The sequence below is a fragment of the Volvox carteri genome (assembly GCF_000143455.1).
Source record: "Volvox carteri f. nagariensis unplaced genomic scaffold VOLCAscaffold_128, whole genome shotgun sequence".
Classification (NCBI taxonomy): Eukaryota; Viridiplantae; Chlorophyta; class Chlorophyceae; order Chlamydomonadales; family Volvocaceae; genus Volvox; species Volvox carteri.
The window spans coordinates 98305-117285 of record NW_003307671.1 but is presented as its reverse complement, the minus strand read 5'-3'; the positions used below and the strand labels follow the sequence as shown (position 1 = coordinate 117285).

At 52.7% G+C, this 18981-nt stretch overlaps 1 protein-coding gene across 1 annotated transcript; it reads right to left on the bottom strand.

Annotated features, from left to right (window-relative positions):
- Positions 1–9688: 9688 nt before the first annotated feature.
- Positions 9689–11680, bottom strand: VOLCADRAFT_70487 (uncharacterized protein; the record flags this gene model as incomplete). Its single annotated transcript, XM_002959138.1, has 4 exons — positions 9689–9883; positions 10219–10844; positions 11002–11122; positions 11393–11680. 4 exons carry the CDS (start codon positions 11678–11680, stop codon positions 9689–9691), a joined length of 1230 nt encoding a protein of 409 aa, XP_002959184.1.
- Positions 11681–18981: the final 7301 nt, after the last annotated feature.

Genomic DNA, 18981 nt, shown 5'->3' with positions numbered 1-18981 from the left:
ATGAAATACATCATGTATCCGCACCGCAGGAGGAAGATCCAACCGATACGCAACCGCGTTGATCTTTTCCTTAACCACAAAGGGTCCGATAAAGCGAGGCAGCAATTTGCGCACACCTTTAATAGTCATGTGTTTCGTACTCAAGAGTACACGATCACCAACAGAAAGTCCTCGTTCCGAGCGACCTTTGTCAGCCCATTTCTTCATCCGATCTCGAGCAGCAGCCAAGCAAGACTTAGCTCGTTCCAAAGCATTCTGCATATCCGTACTGAATTTAACAGATAACGGATTAGACAGTTTGACCACGCTTTGCAAGCGCGTCTTGGCCCTCTCCTCCCCCAATTTGCGAACCAGGTGAGAAGCCGGAGTTAGGGGTTCATATCCGTACATCAACCGAAAAGGAGTAGTTCGCGTAGACTCATGCAACGAATTGTTCATGGCGAACTCAGCCATCGGCAGATAACGGGACCATGAGGATTGATCGCCAGAAACGAAATGACGCAACATATCCTCCAGAACACGATTTGCACGTTCTGTTTGGCCATCCGTTTGAGGATGATAACCAGAACTGCGACGCAAGTCGATTTGATATCCATCAAAAAGCGACTCGAAAAAGGCAGAGGTAAACTTAGGATCCCTGTCGCAAATGACGACAGACGGAACACCGTACGAACACACAATGGTGTTGACGAAGATTTCAGCCGCTTTGACAGAGTCAACAGAGGCCTTACAGGGCACAAACCGAACCATCTTGGTGAGTTTGTCCACAAACACATAGATCGAAGTATTGCCATCAGGATCGGGAGGCAGATCAGTAATAAAATCCATGGTCACGAAAGACCACTTCTGATCAGGAATCGGCAGCGGAAGAAGCAAACCACCAGGGAGACTGGTATCTGCCTTTACCCTCTGACAGCTGTCACACGTACGACAGTACGCTGCGACCGATTGACGCAGCCTAGGCCACCAAAACGAACGACGCACCAAATCAAGAGTTTTGGTTACGCCCGTATGGCCTGCCAACGGATGGTCATGACAAAGACGCAGAACGGTAGTACGCAAATCAGCATGATCTGGCACAACCAACGCATCTCCTCGATACCAGAATTGACCACGTTGCGATAATGCAACCGTGTTTTCTGATATTTTAAACCAAGGATCGATACCATACCCATCAAGTACCGATGACTCGAACATAGGAAAAGAGCACTTAAGCTCTACGGTGGTGTCACGGAAGGCAGAAATTTCTCCCAACCGTTGAGCACTAATCGTCATAACCTTCGTCGTTTCAACGTCGATGTGTCCCGGAAGCCGAGACAACGGATCTGCAGGATTGCAACGACCCGCGCGATACTGCCAATCGAAATCGAAAGACTCCAGAAATTCCGACCACCGCGCCACACGTCGAGACAACAGAGACTTACGGCGCATGGCGGTGTTAGGTTCGTGATCTGTAACGACCGTAAACTTTACACCTTCGAGGTAACAACGCCACAATTTGAGCGCATGCACAACGGCCAAGAGCTCTTTTTCAGTGACGATGTAGTTCAACTCAGCAGGAATCAGTTTACGGCTCTCAAAAGCCACTGGCCTTCCACGCTGGAGCAAAATTGCACCCAATGCGAAGTCGCTAGCATCCGCGATCACCTCGAAAGGTTCACGAGGATCCGGCAAAGCAAGCACTGGTGCCTGAGTGAGCGCTTCCTTAACACGAAGGAAAGCCTCGTCGCATTTCTCCGACCAAAACCACTTAGTCTTAGGAGAAAGCAAGTCCGTTAGCGGTTTAACCAAAGCCGCATACGCACGAATAAATTTCCTGAAGTAATTAGCAAGACCCAGGAAAGATCGAAGCTCCGAAACATTCTTGGGCAAAGGCCACTGTTGGACAACAGCAGTCTTCCGAGGATCGGGCCGTACACCGTCGGCCGATACGATATGCCCCAAAAACGAAACGGACGGTTTGAAGAACTCGCACTTGGACAGCTTACAGTAGAACTGACGCTGTTCGAGACGTTCAAGCACTGCACGCAGATGCTCAACGTGTTCATCGGCGGTCTTCGAGAAGATCAGAATATCGTCCAGATACACTACCACGAACGGCAAACCCTGCAAGGCTTGATTCATGGCAGACTGGAAGACAGCAGGAGCATTAGTCAGGCCAAAAGGCATAACTTTATACTGATAATGCCCGAAAGGAGTGCGAAACGCGGTACGCTCCACATCGCTAGGATTTAACCGTAACTGGTGATAACCCTGCGTTAAATCAAGTGAGCTGAAAACCGTCGCACCTCGCAAACGATCCAACAAATCATCTATCCGAGGCAACGGAAAACGATTTTTGATCGTGAGGCTGTTGACTGCGCGATAGTCAACACACATACGTAAAGTCCCATCCTTCTTCTTAACGAACAAGACAGGCGCACCAAAGGGCGAACACGAAGGTTCAATAAATCCCTTCTCCAAAAGATCCGAAATTTGCCTTTGCATTTCCTCTTGCTCAGGGAGCGAATAGCGAAACATGCGTTGAGCAGGTGGACGAGCACCAGGCTCCAACGGAACGACAGGCGGCAAATTACGATCAGGAGGTAACGAAGCAGGCAACTGGTCTGGAAATAAATGCGCTTTTTCCAGCAACAAAGCCTTAAGACGCAAATCCGCAGGTGACTCGCCGCGCACGACGTCACTAACCTTCTGCGCGAAAGCGGAAACAGACGACTGCGATGGCGGAAGTGACGACTCCTCCCCCGGCAAATTGACAGCATCCGGAACAGGATCCGCAGCCGAGACGAGACATAGGTAGAACGTGTCACTCTCCTCCATGGCCTGCGCAAGTGAGCAATGCGCAACTGCATCCAGAACTTCAGGAGAAGAACCAGATGGCTTAGGAATCGGTGTAAAGGGACCGTTACGCAAAACAGGATGACCCGAGATACGAGTTAAACGGGCAGCGTTATTGCATAACTCAAGAATAGCCCCAGTAGCCGAAATCCAAGGTTCACCCAAAATAAGGTCGAACGCGGGACTAAATTCAACGACAGCGCACTGCAAGCGAGCCTTATAGCCCTGTATACGAACAGGCACTTCAGCAAAGCCTACAAATGGAACTGGCTGTCCGTTACCCACGACGATCTTGGGTGCTGCAGTCGAACCGTCAGGCGGCTTAACCACCAAACCCACGCGCCGTGCAAAACCTGCGCTGAGTAAATGAGCGGCTTGACTGCCCGAATCGAGCAAGATGGTCGCCTCCTGTTGGCAAACAGAACCTGCGAACTGCATAGCCAAACTGGGAGACACCGAAAAGGGGACGGTTGTCGCAACGCAAACAGCCGACTCAGAAGGAGACTCGACAGGAGCATCATACCAGAACTCCATCGGCGAGGAAACTCCCTGCACACGAGACATTTTACCTTTTCCCGACGACATGGAAAACAGGTGATACCCCGCGTGGGGGTACTCATGAAGCTTTTTCATGCCTGCAAGCAGAGGACGCCAACGCGCTGTAACCCACTTAGGAAGCAAAAATCCCCCAGACGTGGTCGATGGCGCAATCGACTTGCAACGCAGGTAGTGACGCAGGAAATCTTGAATACGCGCCCGAGGCGGATGCATCCAAACGTGATGTCCTGCGCAGCTATCATGCAAAAAGCTGCGAGAAGGCGAACTATACTTCGGACACAAGGCATTAGACCCATCGTTAGATGCGCATGCATCCCAAGTGAAGTGACGACCGGAAAGCTGCTGCAAGTGCTGAAATTCGTGCTTGCGAATGCAAAGTTCTTGAGGCGGAGGGACATCTGCAACCGGCATCGAACTGTTCGTCTTTGTGTTACAATAGCGAGAAGGCTCTGTAACCAGACGTACGTTAAAAGCCGCGTTCAGTTCCGACTGAGAACGATTCACAACGCGATCACTTGCGTTTGACAACTTCACAGGCGCACTCGACATAGTCGCCAAAAACTTGTGCGCTTGCCGCTGAGGCACGCCCGCAGGCGTCGGCTCAATCGACACAGCCACAGATGGTCCAGAAACAACAGGTTCTGCGACACACAGATCACGATTATTCTGCACAGCCAAAGAAGCCATCGCAGACAACACCGAAAAATCAACGTCTTGTGTAGTAGGCGCGAGATCAACTCCGCCATCGGGTGGGTCAGAACCCGGACAAGACAACGAACGTCACGGCTTAGACATGGACGGCTTCCGCTCGAAGAAGAAAAAGTCCTTTGGAAACATGGACTGCGCACGCTCGCAGTCCTGCGCGAAGTGATTTTCTCCGCGACATAAAAGGCACTGATTCTTATTACGAAGATTTTGCGCTTGCTGCATAGTCAAGCCGCGGAACCAGATTGACTTAGCCCGCCCAGTAGGCTGACGGAAACGATCAGCCAAAGGAACTATATCCGGCATCGACGCACTCAAACGCGGGCGTTTGGCGTCAGAGTCCGGACGTTGCCGTCCAGCCGAGATTGAACGAGTCGAACGGGGACCAGAGCCAGACGCTCCAGCACCAGAGCCAGAAGCACCTTGACGCGATGAACCTGACGAAGGTGAAGCAGAGGACTTGAGTTCCTCCGCGTAAGTCTTCAAGACGCGAATAAAACAGTCCACACTGGTCCATGGGCGCCTGATTTCGACAGTGCGATCGTACATGAGACGATCGCGTAAGTTGTCAGGCAACAGACGAACCAATTGATAGACGATAAGCTCCTCAGGAGTTGCAGCCGGCAGCTCCCGACGAATGTCGTGAAGATGTTGAAGCACTTGCTCCACTGAACGCGCTGGTTTGGCGTTGAACATACGGCAAAGCGCATTGTAAGAGGAGGCCCCGGATGACAAGACCACGGCTTCAGTGAACCAGTTGAGAAGCCAAGAAGCGCTGGGAATCACCGGCGGCGTCAACGCGGAAAGCGATTTACGAAGATCTGTAACGAGAGACGCCGGACCCACGCTTAAGACAACCCAATTGGTAGCAGCTGAATCAGACAGAGTGTAGCCGGCCAAGTCGAGGTATCCAACTAAATCGTCGACCAAGAAGGATAGGTAATCGGGCAAACTCAATTGCACTTTGGCTGCAGCGTCCGCTGAGACAAGACGACGTCTGTCAGGCTGCGGGGGCTCGAGGGGACGAAGGCGCCGAGGCACAGTGCCCGGCTGTGAATCTGACATTGTAGCATCACCGTTGACCGGCGACGGAAGCGGCACCGGATCCACGGCAGTAGGAATAGGGACAGCCCGAGGTTGTGACCCAGAAGGCTGATCAAGCGAAGCGACCGTAGGCGCCGGTGCAAGCGCCAAGGCCGCCATCGGCGAAGTAACGGCGTTTACCGCCGGATCGGCCGAAGCTGTATTCATCCTCGGAGAAGATACAGGAGACGAAGAAGTTTGAAGAACGGTAGGTAAAGCCGACCGACGATAAAATGCAAGAAATGGCCGCAAAAGCATAATCCCAGAAAGAAAAATTTCACTGTCTCGATACCAATGTTACGTTAAGGCTTATCACAACCAGTCATGGTGGTGTCGAAAGACACCGGATGCGATTACACCAGAGAAGGTGTAGCCATCCAGTGTACGACCCGCACTAATGTACGACGTCGCAAAAGGAAGATCTTGAGAATAGCTGAGTGAACCCCGTTGAAGAGAAGCATTGAGAGTTATGTAACTGCTCTTGCACGTTACAGTGTGAGGCTTCCCAACAACTTTGTGTGATAGGCTGGACATGCCAGGCGTGTTCAGTGGAATATGCAAAATATCCTCGTTCGTCGCCAAGGACAATGAAGTCCTCCGTCAGCATCATCGATCTGATCTGTTTTGGACCTCGAGCGTGTTGGTTTTGTTTCGGTTTCAGTTGTAGTAGGTTGGCTGTTGGCGGCTATGGTGCCAGTGGCCTTGGTAGGTGGCGGTGTTGATGGTGGTTTTGGGCTACTTTACCTGGTCGGTCAGTCAAAGGCTTGGTTAGTACACAAATGATCAGTCCTGCAACATCACGGTTTGGGGATGGAGCCATTGTGGAGCCATCGTGTGAGGCCCACAGCCTCTTAACACTATTAGGACTATTGCAAACCTTTGGCAAATGTCCATTCGATGGTTGCAGTGGTTGTTTCGCTATCAATACATGCGGCGTTGTGTCCTAGGCTTATCTTGGGATCGGCATCCGCCGCCGATCGGTACTTTTCCTGAAGTCTTGATATAGCATGCGGCTCTACATGTCGTAAAAAGCAATTCACTTTTGCCGTACATGTTTGCCGGAGAGCACCAAGATGTGTGTGTATTACACCTTCGGTTATGTTACATCACAACTTCAGAAAAGTACCGTAACGGCGGATGCAGATCCCGTGATAAGGCCTGCAGGATACTTCAAGCTCCCGAGCGGTAAGGGAGGAAGGGAGATCTCGCATGTAACTCCGAGGTCTTTTGACCGGTTGGTCTCGATACCAAAGTTGTAACAAAGCTTGCAGTTGGCAAGCAGTTGCGAAAAAGGAAATTATCCAACGATAAAGGTGGTATTGATAAATACCGTTTGGTATTGGAAGATTATGAATAGTTCTTGGATGTACCGTTGGTACGATACCGTTGGCCCGGTGAGCCAAGGGCCGCCTTAGCGGCGTTACATCGCATGTAACGTATTATCACTGGATCCTCGCCACCTGGCATCTCACCCAATAATAGTATCGCCAATGCTTATGGTGAACAGCCCACATTTGTTTTGAGCAGGCGGCTCTTGCACCGCCACTACTAAGTGAGATATCCGCTCATCTATCTAGATGCCAGCCGCAAAAGTACTCGATGTAAATTGATAATCTTACAGCTTTATCTAAAAGAACGAATTATTACCAACGGTATCAATCATACTGTAGTGCTGCGTAAGGAACCAGCAAGCAAGTCTCATTCAGCAAAAGGCCCGGCTGAGGAGGTACAAACAGCTGCCCATCAACATCATAGCACGGCCACCTAGGGATACCGAGCAAAGCCACGGACCTTGCACAGTACCCCTAACTGAGGGACGAAGGCGATCCTATGTAACAGGTAGGTGAGGAAAAGGACGCTGAGACGTCTGTCGACAGACCGCCACCTCATCGTTGGCGCACCAAATGGCTTATTAGCCATCATCGATTTTAAATACCGTAGCCTGCATACGTCCCAGCAACGCTCTCATATCCTTGGCATCTTAGAAATGTCCTAACAGTAAACCTTCGTAAAAGACACGGACAGATATATCGACACGGAGACACAGACAGCACACAGGCACGCAGACAGGCACATGCGCAGGCCGGTGTACAGGCATAAAGGCACACAGACAGGCAGACAGGCACACACAGGCATATAGGCGCAGACAGGCGCAGACAGGCGCAGACACGCGCAGACACGCGCCCTTCCTTCAACTTGATCAAGAAAATAACCTAGCCAGCCGACCACAACTACCACTACTGGCTGCCAGTGAACTCCTAAAAACTTATCCTGAGCCAGAACGAACAAAGAAAGGCTCGCGGGGAAAACAGGTACCTATTCCGTTGTGCACAACCAGCTCCCAACTTGCGTACAGCCCTCCATGCATGCTGCATCAAATGGAAAGACCCGTCACAGAAGGACTAGGACTAACTACTCCCAAAGGCAACAACTTGGATAAGCCTTTTGCATCTCTCCTGCTTCTTCATGCCTTCCTATCTTATCAAACTCGGCAATCATGGACAATCCTACACATTTCCGACAGCTTATGAGGCCTCCTTCGACGACCGCTGCTGCTGTTTGCGGGCCGTGTTGTGAAACTGAAGAAACATATTCATGCCACCTGGCAAACACTCCAACTCCATTGGATCTCCGTTGACGTGGGCAGACGCGCCTATTCACGCCTTTTCCCCTTGCCTCATCATCGCCTCTATCTCGACCGATCTCTCTCCAGCGAGGTACAGCACCACTGGCCAGCCGTAAAATTGATTCAAACAGAAGTGTGAAATCGACTTGCGCTAGCGGAACCTACACACATTATTGAAGCGCGTCTATGTATGGCCTGCCTTGCAATTGACGGGGCGCACCGGTCTACCTCATACGAGGCCCCCCATCCACACCTGAACGAGCCAACCCCCCTCCCTCTTGACTATGCGATTTTGCAAAACAAAACAAACAATGTTTCTACACGCTTCACCTTCACCTTCGCCGCCACCACCGCCAACCATCGCTGCCATCAAATACAGTCGCCTATTGCCCGCACCAGTCACCAGTCTGCCACATATCAGCCACCCGCCACTAGTAAGGTCCAGAGGCGCAGGACGAGCCCCATCCAGACCCGCAGCCAGCCCAGCAGCCAGGATGAACGCGCCAACCGCGTCTGCAGCTCTCAGGCAGAGCATTACCAGGCCTGATCGGCGGGCACACGCACTTACACACACACCCGAGCGGCATGACAACAAAACAAACAAATTACCTATAGGCTTCGCCGCCATCGAAAACTACTGTCATCACCATCACTGTCTTCCTGTAAACACGTCTACTACGTGCTAGGCCTTCACGGCGCCTTAACGACCGCCCCGCCACTAGCCAGGACGATCACCGTCCCCATCCCAGCAGGATGAATGCGTCTGCAGCTTTGCAGAGCCCTGGCCGTTTCTGACAGCTTGATGTTTTCTAGCTGTCTTCAATGCGGCGCACAAACCATCGTCTATACACACACACGTGCCAAAGCGCTCTCCCGTTAACATCTTCAGAGGACTTCACAGCGGCTACTAGCGGCACTACCGACAGATTTTCTCTCTCGAATTTCCGGCAACGTGCGTGCAGCAGCACGAAGCTCGTCAGCCACTACATGGATTTTTTCAGTCCAATCTAATGGATACCGTGACTGGCCGGCAGGCACGCTTCTTATATAGACACGTCGATATTAATAAAAACACCGCAGAGGACAACTATACACACGCACGCACACACACACATGCGCACACGCATGCACACGCACACGTACACACGCACGTGCCGTGCATGTGCAGCGCCGCCAGAGGCACTGCAGCTGCAGGAAACACGTACGCCCCGTGGCGTGCACACCCATGAACCAACACATAACACACATACATACATATGGGTTACATGCATCACTGCGGAAGCAATGGAGCAGGCGAAGGAGCTTGTGTGGGTAAATCACAACGGTTGTGTGACGTGATGGGTGCGTGTGCACGTAACCCTTCGTAATATATACAGACATAAAGCGAGCACGCGGACAGCTGCAGCCACATCCCGCAATAGTGACACGTCACGTTTCCACTGGTAGGACGCGCAGCAGGGCCTATCCTAACCTTGCCATATCGTGCCTCACGGCACTGATGCAGCCTGACCTGCAGCGACAACCATACCTGCACAGGGAGCCACCCGCTGCGTGTCCTTTAATTCAACCGCCGCAGCCACACAGAAATAACCAAACTATACCACACCGCATGCCTCGGCGCTTTCGGCGGCTTGCCGCGTCCATATCTTTGCCACCCAACCGCCCAAACCCTCCGAATGAAGTCGCCCGACTGAAGGGCCACTGCTGTCATGATAAGCTAATCCTTGTGCAGCCTCCCTCGCCCCCGATTCCCATGGCGGAAACAGCACAGCGTATGCTTCTGCCCGGCGCATTTATGTATATGTGACGGCAAGCTTGACCTTGGGCGCATCAGAGGCGGCCGCCAGCGTCAGGTAGGAGCGCAGCAGATCTAGAAGCTTAGCGAGGACCTGCCGAAAGCAGATTCTCCACACGCGCTACGACGTGCCGGCTGTAGTGGAAGTGCTTTAGCTCGTGCAGCTGCATCCGTACTCTAGCCAGCATGGCCTCGCGCTGCTCGTCGGTGCAGACCTCCAGCACCTTCTGTACCACGTAGTTGCCAAACGGATTCCTCATCATGCCCTGCACGGGGTCCTGTGGCCAACACCCGCACACACCGCCCACCCGCTGGGTTATTACAGTGCCATAACGTTACAGGGAATGGTCGACACGTTGAAGCAGTAGAAAGTGCAGAGATGGCGAGCCATATTAGGACATGGACGATGAATCAGAATCCCATCGGAGGAAGAGAGGATGACATCTTTAGACTTCATAATCGCAACCTTATGGAGAGCAACGTGCGCGGGCTAGGCGCAGGCTAGCGCGCGCTGCTTGGTAAGAAGCTTTCGGCGGCAAACAATACGTGGGAGATTCCAGCGTCATATGTGTTCCGTAGACACTAACCACCCGCCACCTACCCTGATTTGAACACTGTATCCAGTTTCCAGCTGGATCTGCAGGGTCTGCGCGCCCAGCATGCGATTGATGATCAGGTCGCGATCCGCGGTGCTCCCGTGGATTAGGCACTTCTCGATCACGTTGCTCGCGAATTTGTGCATCGACAACTGCACTACGGTAGCCGACAGGCTGCGGATAATGGAAGACTTCTCCTCTGGTGTACCCCTCTCCAGCACATGCTGGATCACGTAATTTCCGTACTGGTCCTGCGCTAGCTGTACGGCGGCGCCAAGAATATCGGCCATGACCGCCGCGCGACGACGCTGGTCACGCACGTACTTGAGGATGTGGCGAATGATGCGGCAGCCATGTAGATGCGTGGACAAGGGCACCACGCAGGTGACGATGTTGTCCAGAAGCCCCGCACTGTGATGTGGGGGTACGTACTCGATGCATTTTTGGATGACGTGGCTGCCGTTTTGGTCGCACACACAGCGCATGACGTGGCCGTTCAGCTCCGAAACGATGTCGACTTGCTGATCCTCCGTAAAGACCTCCAGCGCCTTCTGCATGGTGCGGCAGCCAAACAGCTGCAAGCTCAACGACAGCACATTGCCCTGTATGGCATTGGCGATGCGGGCCCGATGCTCCGGAGTGCCTGCATACAGAGTTGGCAAAGACAAGGCAAGGACAGGTGATCGTGTCGTGAGGGATAATATTGCATGCCAGTCCTAGCTAGCCTGGCTAGACCAATCAGCTACGTTGCCATGGATTTGATAAACCCCCCACCCTTACCAGCTATCAACCCTTCCTACCATGCTCCAGGAATTTCTGGACAACGTAGTTACCAAACATGTCCGTCATAAGCTGCAGGAGGTGTGGCAGCACGTCGTTGAAGGCCGCGTCGATCTCCTCTGGGCGCAAGCTCTCAAAATTCTGTCGTATGGGAAGCATGCACCACATAGGAACTTACTAGGCAAAACAGTAACTACGGGCGTCACCAATGTCTTCCGAAAATGAAGAACATTCATTTTATTGTAAAACTCTTGGGAAAGAACCTGGACACCAAAGACCACGACCATAGCTCCAAGCTGGGCGTATCTCTTTATGACAGAGTGGCATCTAATACAAAAGCAGCACCTTCCCGCATTTACGTGCCTGAAACTCATCATATGCACATTAACGCATCAGCAAGAGTCAACGTACCTCTTGCACAAAGCGGCTTCCGTCCTGATCCAGGCTGAACTCGTAAAAGTGGCCCAGGATGTCTCGTAGTTCAAAGTTCCGGCCCGTCGTGTTGTTCTTGAGCTCATCAAGCAGGCGGTTACCACTCCTTCGGGGGCCTCGGCCGTTGCCGCCACCGGCGCGCCCGGCTGCCACGTTGCCGTCGCCAGCATGTGCCGCCACCACATCCCCAACAGCCCCAATACGATTGGCCCGTCGCCTCCTGTTGCGACGTCGCCTGCCGAGTCCCTGAGCCCCCTCCAGGTGCATCTCTTGAACATACACTGGATCAGCGCGTTCCACGCCGTTCGCAATGTTCGAACCGCCGGCACCGCTGTTGTTGCCCGCTGGCTGGGGGTTCTCGTCCTGCGGCGCCGAGCCAGGGCGGATGTGGCCGTTGGATCCCGATGCGCTAAGTCCCTCAGCGCGAGTCTGTGGAGGCGGCTGCGGCTCAGGCGGGCCCTGCACGGCGCCGCTGGCACTCACGTTGGCACTTCCAGAAGCGCGGTTTCCAAGGTTAAGGTCCTGCAGGTTGCGGATGGCTGTCCCTGCCGCCAGATCGCCAAGGCTAGGGTCCTGCAGCTCCGGCCGCTCAGAGTCGCTTCCTGTCGCCAAAGGACGGCCACTCGGAGCGGAGTGCGGCGCAGCAACGTTGTCCAGGCCGCTGTCTGTTGGAAGCGGTGGCGGATGCCCTCCAAGAAGCGGCAGTAGTGGGGGCGGCGCCGGCATCATCCTGTTCAGCATCATCGCAGCTTCCATAACTGCATCAGTATTATTTGGAGCAACGGCCCCCGCTATGGCTGCGGCTGCGGCCTGTGCCTGTAGCACATGCTGCTGGAGGTTGCCACCATCATCGCCATTGTTGAGAGCGACAGATGCATATGGCTGCATGGTTAGTTCCCCGCCTAACAGCTGCTGCAGCCGTTGCGCCCGAAGCCGTGCCAGCGCAGTAATGGCGGCGGGGTTGACGCCTCCAGCACCGGCACCAAGGATTGGAGCTGTGGCACCGGGAACGAGGCTTGGAAGAAGGGCGGCGGGGTTTGGTTGCAGAAACGGTTGCAGAGACGGCAGCATGGCTGTCGGCATGCCACCGGCGGCGAGCATCGTTGAGAAGTCGATGCCTGGCGCAGCTGGGAGGCCCTGGGCGCCGGCCGTAGCGGCCTGCATGCGCAGCAAAACGCAAGAACGCATCGCTTATTAGATGGCATTATTTCCCACGGCCTTCCCAGAGCACATGTTGAGGTAGTCCTGCCTAATACAAACTGCCTAACGAAGAAAACATGACATCGTGTGGCTGATTCACAACCTGCTTGCCCATAGGCGAGGGCCCATGCCAAAGCTTCAACCTCAACTGGCCTTGATGTTGTTAAGTGGGCGCTATCGAAAAGGAGATCCTTTCCACAAGATAGAATTAACGCATGTATGCGGGACTGACAAGGCAGAGCGAACACGCACCCACCTGAACGCGCGCGGTCCTGTCCGTCAGGTGCAGCTCTAAAAGACGCAGCAAGGCGTTTGTATCCATGATGGGGGCTTCCGAAACTGCCAGAAAGGCGGCCGAGGCCGTCGTGGAATTTGCCAAGTGTTCCTGTAACGCTCGCCGTTGGAGATTAAAGTTATTTATCGGTGAGTTGTCCAAAAATGAGTCAATAATATGTTAATCATGTTTCATGCCCAGAAATAATGTCAAATTGCTACATGGAGGAGCTCCATCGTTGCCACTGCAGTCGCGACCTCATACATATATATATGCTAGCGAAGGCCCACAACCAATGGGCGCTTTGCCCTTCAGGATCCATATTCAGTATCTAGACACCAGCCATTATGCATACCTGGCGCTTGTGAAGCAGATCCGGCACCTGCCCGCAAGCCGACGCGAGTCGGTCGACTTCGGTCGAGATCTTCGATGTCGGAGATGTCCAGAGGTAGATAAAGCTATTTACAGGCCGTCTCTCTACTCAAGAGGCTTTAATAAAAGCCTCTTTTGATGGGCTGCGCGGAATGAAGGCGTTTATATGTCACATGATGGGCCTTACCAATCAAGGGCCTTATCGCTTGACTTGAGAGGGGAACACAGGCGGTCAATCTGTTGGCTTTAGTTTGGACTCAGGAAAATGCGATATCCCGCAAGGCACTCTGCCGCTCCTGGCCTGCACATTAGGCATTCCACCAAGATGTCGTACAACGCGTCGTGCAGATTCTGCGTTTGCACCCGAGCCAGGCTCTGGCCTCGTGAGTTTGTCGGAAGCAAATAGTGGTTCTCTGGGCGCATACGGTTCGCGTGCTGCGCAAGATAGTGAAGCGTTCCGAGCTTTGCCTGCAGTTGCTCCTTGCTTCCATCCAGCCTCAGTCCAGGGGTAGTCCCACGGAAGAGACTTAGGTGTTGATGCTTTGCTAGATTTTGGACAGCTTGTGTGTCTTGGGAGAGATTTGGGCGCCCTCGGCCATCCAGCTGGATCGGAACGATCCCTAACTGCCAGACAGCAGAGGGATGGCCGCATAAACGTAACTTCAATAACTCTTACTCCTGACATGTTGAGGCTAGAGGGCGCGTAGCCTAAGGCGTCTGAACTGTTCAGCCGTCCCGGATACATACAGTAGGACGCCAACTGAATGGCTGTCACGACATCGCTTGAAAGGTTATTTATTTGGACATACATGAAACCGGTACTCTATCTTTATATTTCTGTCGGCGTCTGAGTTCGGGCTGTGACTTGTCAAGTATGGCAGACCGAAACGCCAGCGCGCCTATGGCTCCGATGAGCAGTTTAGTTTGACATGAAATCAATATTTTGTTATAATGATATCATTTTCGCTGGTGAACTTGCATCGAGTGGTTGTGTCGCTTCAAGGCGCTTCGCTTGGACAGGCTAGTGCAACGCTCGGGCACCATTTTTGCGTTATCGAGGAAAGTGCCATTGCAATTATATTACAGTATATCTTCGTTCAATTTCATTGTCCAACGCAGGCAGAGCATGTCTGGAGAGCTAAATAAGAGCCACCAGCCAGTTGTTCCACAAAGTCTTTTGAAAGGCGGATTTCCGTTTCAATTTGATCATTTAAACAATTGTATTTTCTGATGTTATAGTTTAACCTAGCTAAATCGCAGACTTTGCGGCGGTAAGGCTTTGAGAAGCAGCAACGGTGTGCAACACGCACACACGCGTACTATCGCATATGGCTCTAAGCCAACATTTGATACTGTAATCATCACGTTATATATGAATATTTTGCATTATATTTCTAGCGTTGTGCTCTCCTTGGCGGGAGTCCGTGTCCGGGCATGGATGTCGGCACGGCGGCAAGCCCTGGGCCATGGCCAGCCGGTTTACACCAGCTTTGGCGTTGGTTTGACAATTTGCTGCTTCATCGGTTCTTCGAGTGGGCTCGTGGGCAAACCACGCTGCTGTGTGCTAGCGTACTCTAATGCGTGTTATGTCAGAGTCATGAAGTTATGAATCGAGAGGGAACGCATGGCTATGGCGACACGTTGGGGCTGAAAGGCCTGACTGGACATTAGTGGACAGAGTACAGCCATGCATGCATTCATTCGGTGAAGATGCAGTTCCTTGCTGGACTTCCTGAACCATTACCGCGTGCGTGTCTGCAGAGAGCGACATAGCCACGGCAAACACGACTTCTGGGGAGATTCGTTTAGATGCTTTCAAGCGCGCAGGCTCCCAAGGGAAGGCGGCTGTGGTGCAACCCGCGCCCCGCAAGGGAAAGGATGTACAGATAGGTGTCGGTTGGAAGGGCACCATATCTGTTTTCGACTCCTACATGAAGTAGGAGTAGGATTAACAACTTGGCTCCGTCCGCTTCACGAGCTCCCCACCCACAGGCACACATGGACATACTGCTGCGCACGGGGCAACGTCGGCTCCTAGCTACTCCCGGGTGAGATTGCTGGACAGGTGAGCTCCCCCATCGTCATTATCTAGATACGAGCAGCCGAGCGGTCGAGCGGTCGACCTTCTTGGATCGGTGCCAGACCTCATGCAGCGCCGGACGGTGGCAGGGGTACTGCTCCGGAAGCGAATTACCACCATGCAGGTGGGCCCCCCTCGGTGAGTGGCTTTCGGGCACGGCTGTCCTGATGGAGCATATAGCGCGTCCGGACTAGGTTGGCGTGCTAGCTATACTTGCCGGGCCACCAGGCATAGCATGCGCTGAGGTGGTGGCATGAGGCAGCGTCGCCCCACCCAGCCGTGACAACGGGTAATACAGAAGCCTACCCCCGGACTATCTATCAAGCTCTTGTACTTCTTGCGGCTACAGCAGTACAGCGGCACTGCATGGCTACAGCCTTGGCTTCCCATTGTCTTCCCAGTGTAATGGCCTGTGGAGGTCGCAAGTGCGCGTCGCCATGGGCACCTTCACACAACGCGCGCTAGTCAATATATTTGTGTGTGTGTGTTACATGGTTGGGGGTGCGTGACCCCATACCTGTAAGACTACCCATACGAGCCGAAGTCAATATATGGCATCTGGCACATGCAGCATTCCTCAGCCCAGGAGCTTGGTTCCTGGCTGTATTAATTGAACACTGGCCATCAGTTGCCTGGGCCACGAAGACCAACCGGGACAGCGGCCGTTAATAGTTGCATAAATTGACTTTGAAAAGGCGTTTGACATGGTGCCGCGGGAGGTGATGTGGCTTCGTTATCAGGAGAGAGGGGTCGAAGGAGCCATGCTGCAGTCGCTGATGCGGGCGTACGACAAGGTTACAATGGTCTTCATGATGAATGGCACGACTGGGGTGAATTTTGAGTAAAAGCAGGATGTGAAACAAGGCTGTAAGCTGTCAATTGAGTTGTTTGGACTTTCGTTAAACTCTTGCGGACGCCAGCGATATGCATGAGGGTGTTCACACCAGGGCGCGGCCGGAGGATGCACCAAGGGTTGGCAATAAGCAGAGCGCGCTCTGGCTCATGGCCATACTACACGGCTGTACACTACGCATGTCGCTGGAGTTATGCACATTCTGCAAATTGGAATTTGTCACATTAGTGTGCGTGTGTGTTGCACATCGTTGCGGGAACCCGCACGTCTGGCGAGGATGTTGGAACGTATGTGGGCTCACCGAAACTCAATTACCCCCTTTGGACGCTAGTCTGGGCTGATGTGCGGTGTTTTTTTTTCCTTTTCTCCGTGGCTTTTAGGCGTTGTAGTATTGCCCTTGGGCCTTCGGCTCGTATGGGTAGTCTTACAGGTATGGGGTCACGCACCCCCAACCATGTAACACACACACACATCGTTGCTGCTGCTTCCAGTGCTTCCGGCGCAACCGCCGCAAATCCGGCAATTTAATTCGCTTAAACTACATAATACTCATAAACCTTTATTAAAATGATCAAGTTTATAACGGAAAGCTGGAACATCTGTTTGGCATGGAGCTGGGCTCTTAATTAGGTCTCCAGACATGCTCTGCCTGCGTTGGACAATGAAACTGAACGAAGATATAATGTAATATAATTGCAATGGCACTTTCCTCGAAAACGCAAAAATGGTGCCCGAGCGTTGCACCAGCCTGTCCAAGCGAAGCGCCTTGAAGCGACACAACCAATCGATGCAAGTTCACCATCGAAAATGATATCATTCTAACAAAATAATGATTTCATGTCAGATTAAACTGCTCATCGGAGCCATGGGCGCGCTGGCGTTTCGGTCTGCCATACTTGACAAGTCCCAGCCCGAACTCAGACGCCGACAGAAATATAAAGATAGAGTGACGGTTTCATGTATGCCAAATTACTAATCTTTCAAGCGATGTCGTGACAGCCATTCAGTTGGCGTCCTACTGTATGTATCCGGGACGGCTGAACAGTTCAGACGCCTTAGGCTACGCGCCCTCTAGCCCCAACATGTCAGGAGTAAGAGTTATTGAAGTTACGTTTATGCGGCCATCCCTCTGCTGTCTGGCAGTTAGGGATCGTTCCGATCCAGCTGGATGGCCGAGGGCGTCCAAATCTCTCCCAAGACACACAAGCTGTCCAAAATCTAGCAAAGCATCAGCCCCTAAGTCTCTTCCGTGGGACTAACCCTGGACTGAGGCGGGATGGAAGCAAGGAGCAACTGCAGGCAAAGCTCGGAACGCTTCGCTATCTTGCGCAGCACGCGAACCATTTGCGCCCAGAGAACACTATTTGCTTCCGACAAACTCACGAGGCCAGAGCGTAGCTCGGGGACCAAAGGCAAACGCAGAATCTGCACGACGCTGTTGTACGACATCTTGGTGGAATGCCTAATGTGCAGGCCAGGAGCGGTAGAGTGCCTTGTGGGATATCGCATTTTCCTGAGTCCAAACTAAAGCCAACAGATTGACCGCCTGTGTTCCCCTTTCAAGTCAAGCGATAAGGCCCTTGATTGGTAAGGCCCATCATGTGACATATAAACGCCTTCATTCCGCGCAACTCTTCAAAAGAGGCTATTATTAAAGCCTTTTGAGTAGAGAAACAGCTTGTAAATAGCTTTATCTACCTCTGGACATCTCCGACATCGAAGATCTGATTTGCGTTGCGACGACCGACTCGCGTCGGCTTGCGGGTAAGTGCCGGATCTGCTTCACGAGCGCCAGGTATGAATAATGGCTGGTGTCTAGATACTGAATATGGATCCTGAAGGGCAAAGCGCCCAATGGTTGTCGGCCTTCGCTAGCATATATATATGTATGAGGTCGCGACTGCAGTGGCGACGATGGACCTCCTCCATGTAGCAATTGGACATTAATTCTAGGTATGAAACATGATTAACATATTATTAATGCATTTTTGGACAACTCACCGATTCTCCCACTTTAATCTCCAACGGCGAGCGTTACAGGAACACTTGGCAAGTTCCACGACGACCTCGGTGGCCTGCCTGGCAGTTTCAGAAGCCCCCATCATGGATACAGACACCGTGCTTCGTATTCTGGAGATGCACGTGCTTGGCAGGATCGCTCGCGGTCAGGTGGGTGCGTGTTTGCTCTGCCTTGTCAGTCCCTCATACATACAGGCCTGACTTCTGCTCCCAGTCGACCCAGTCGACCCGGGTTCAAATCCGCCTGCCGGCTCCTCGGGTGTTTGAGGAGTGATGAAATGGGAGGTGGCCCCCCATCTTATGGACGGTGTAGGACGTGATAATATCAACTTGCGAGCTGACCAGGAACTAAGTTGATGCGCCGTTGATCCGCTAGATTTGGTTGGATGCTGGTGGTGAGTTGCCGAACCCAACGAATACATTCTGAAGTCGGATGGGGTGACGGATTAGGGTGCCCCTCTAGCAGGGGAGAGCAGGGACTGCCCCGGGAAAGGGGGCCGCTGGCGAAGTTAACCACCCTGTAACAACATACATACTTCCCTCGTACATTCATACGTCGATCCTACATTGTCATTCAGCTATACGATGCATGGCATGCAGGACAACCTTCATAAGCGCATTGAACCCCGAATCTTCGCGAGCGCTTTGTGACATTTCCATATCCTTAAAGATAACTGCGTGCTGTTTAGGGACACCTTGCTGGCGGCCAAGGACGAGGTCGACGACGATCGAACTCGCGAGCTTATCAGCGCGAACTTCGGAAGTCTATT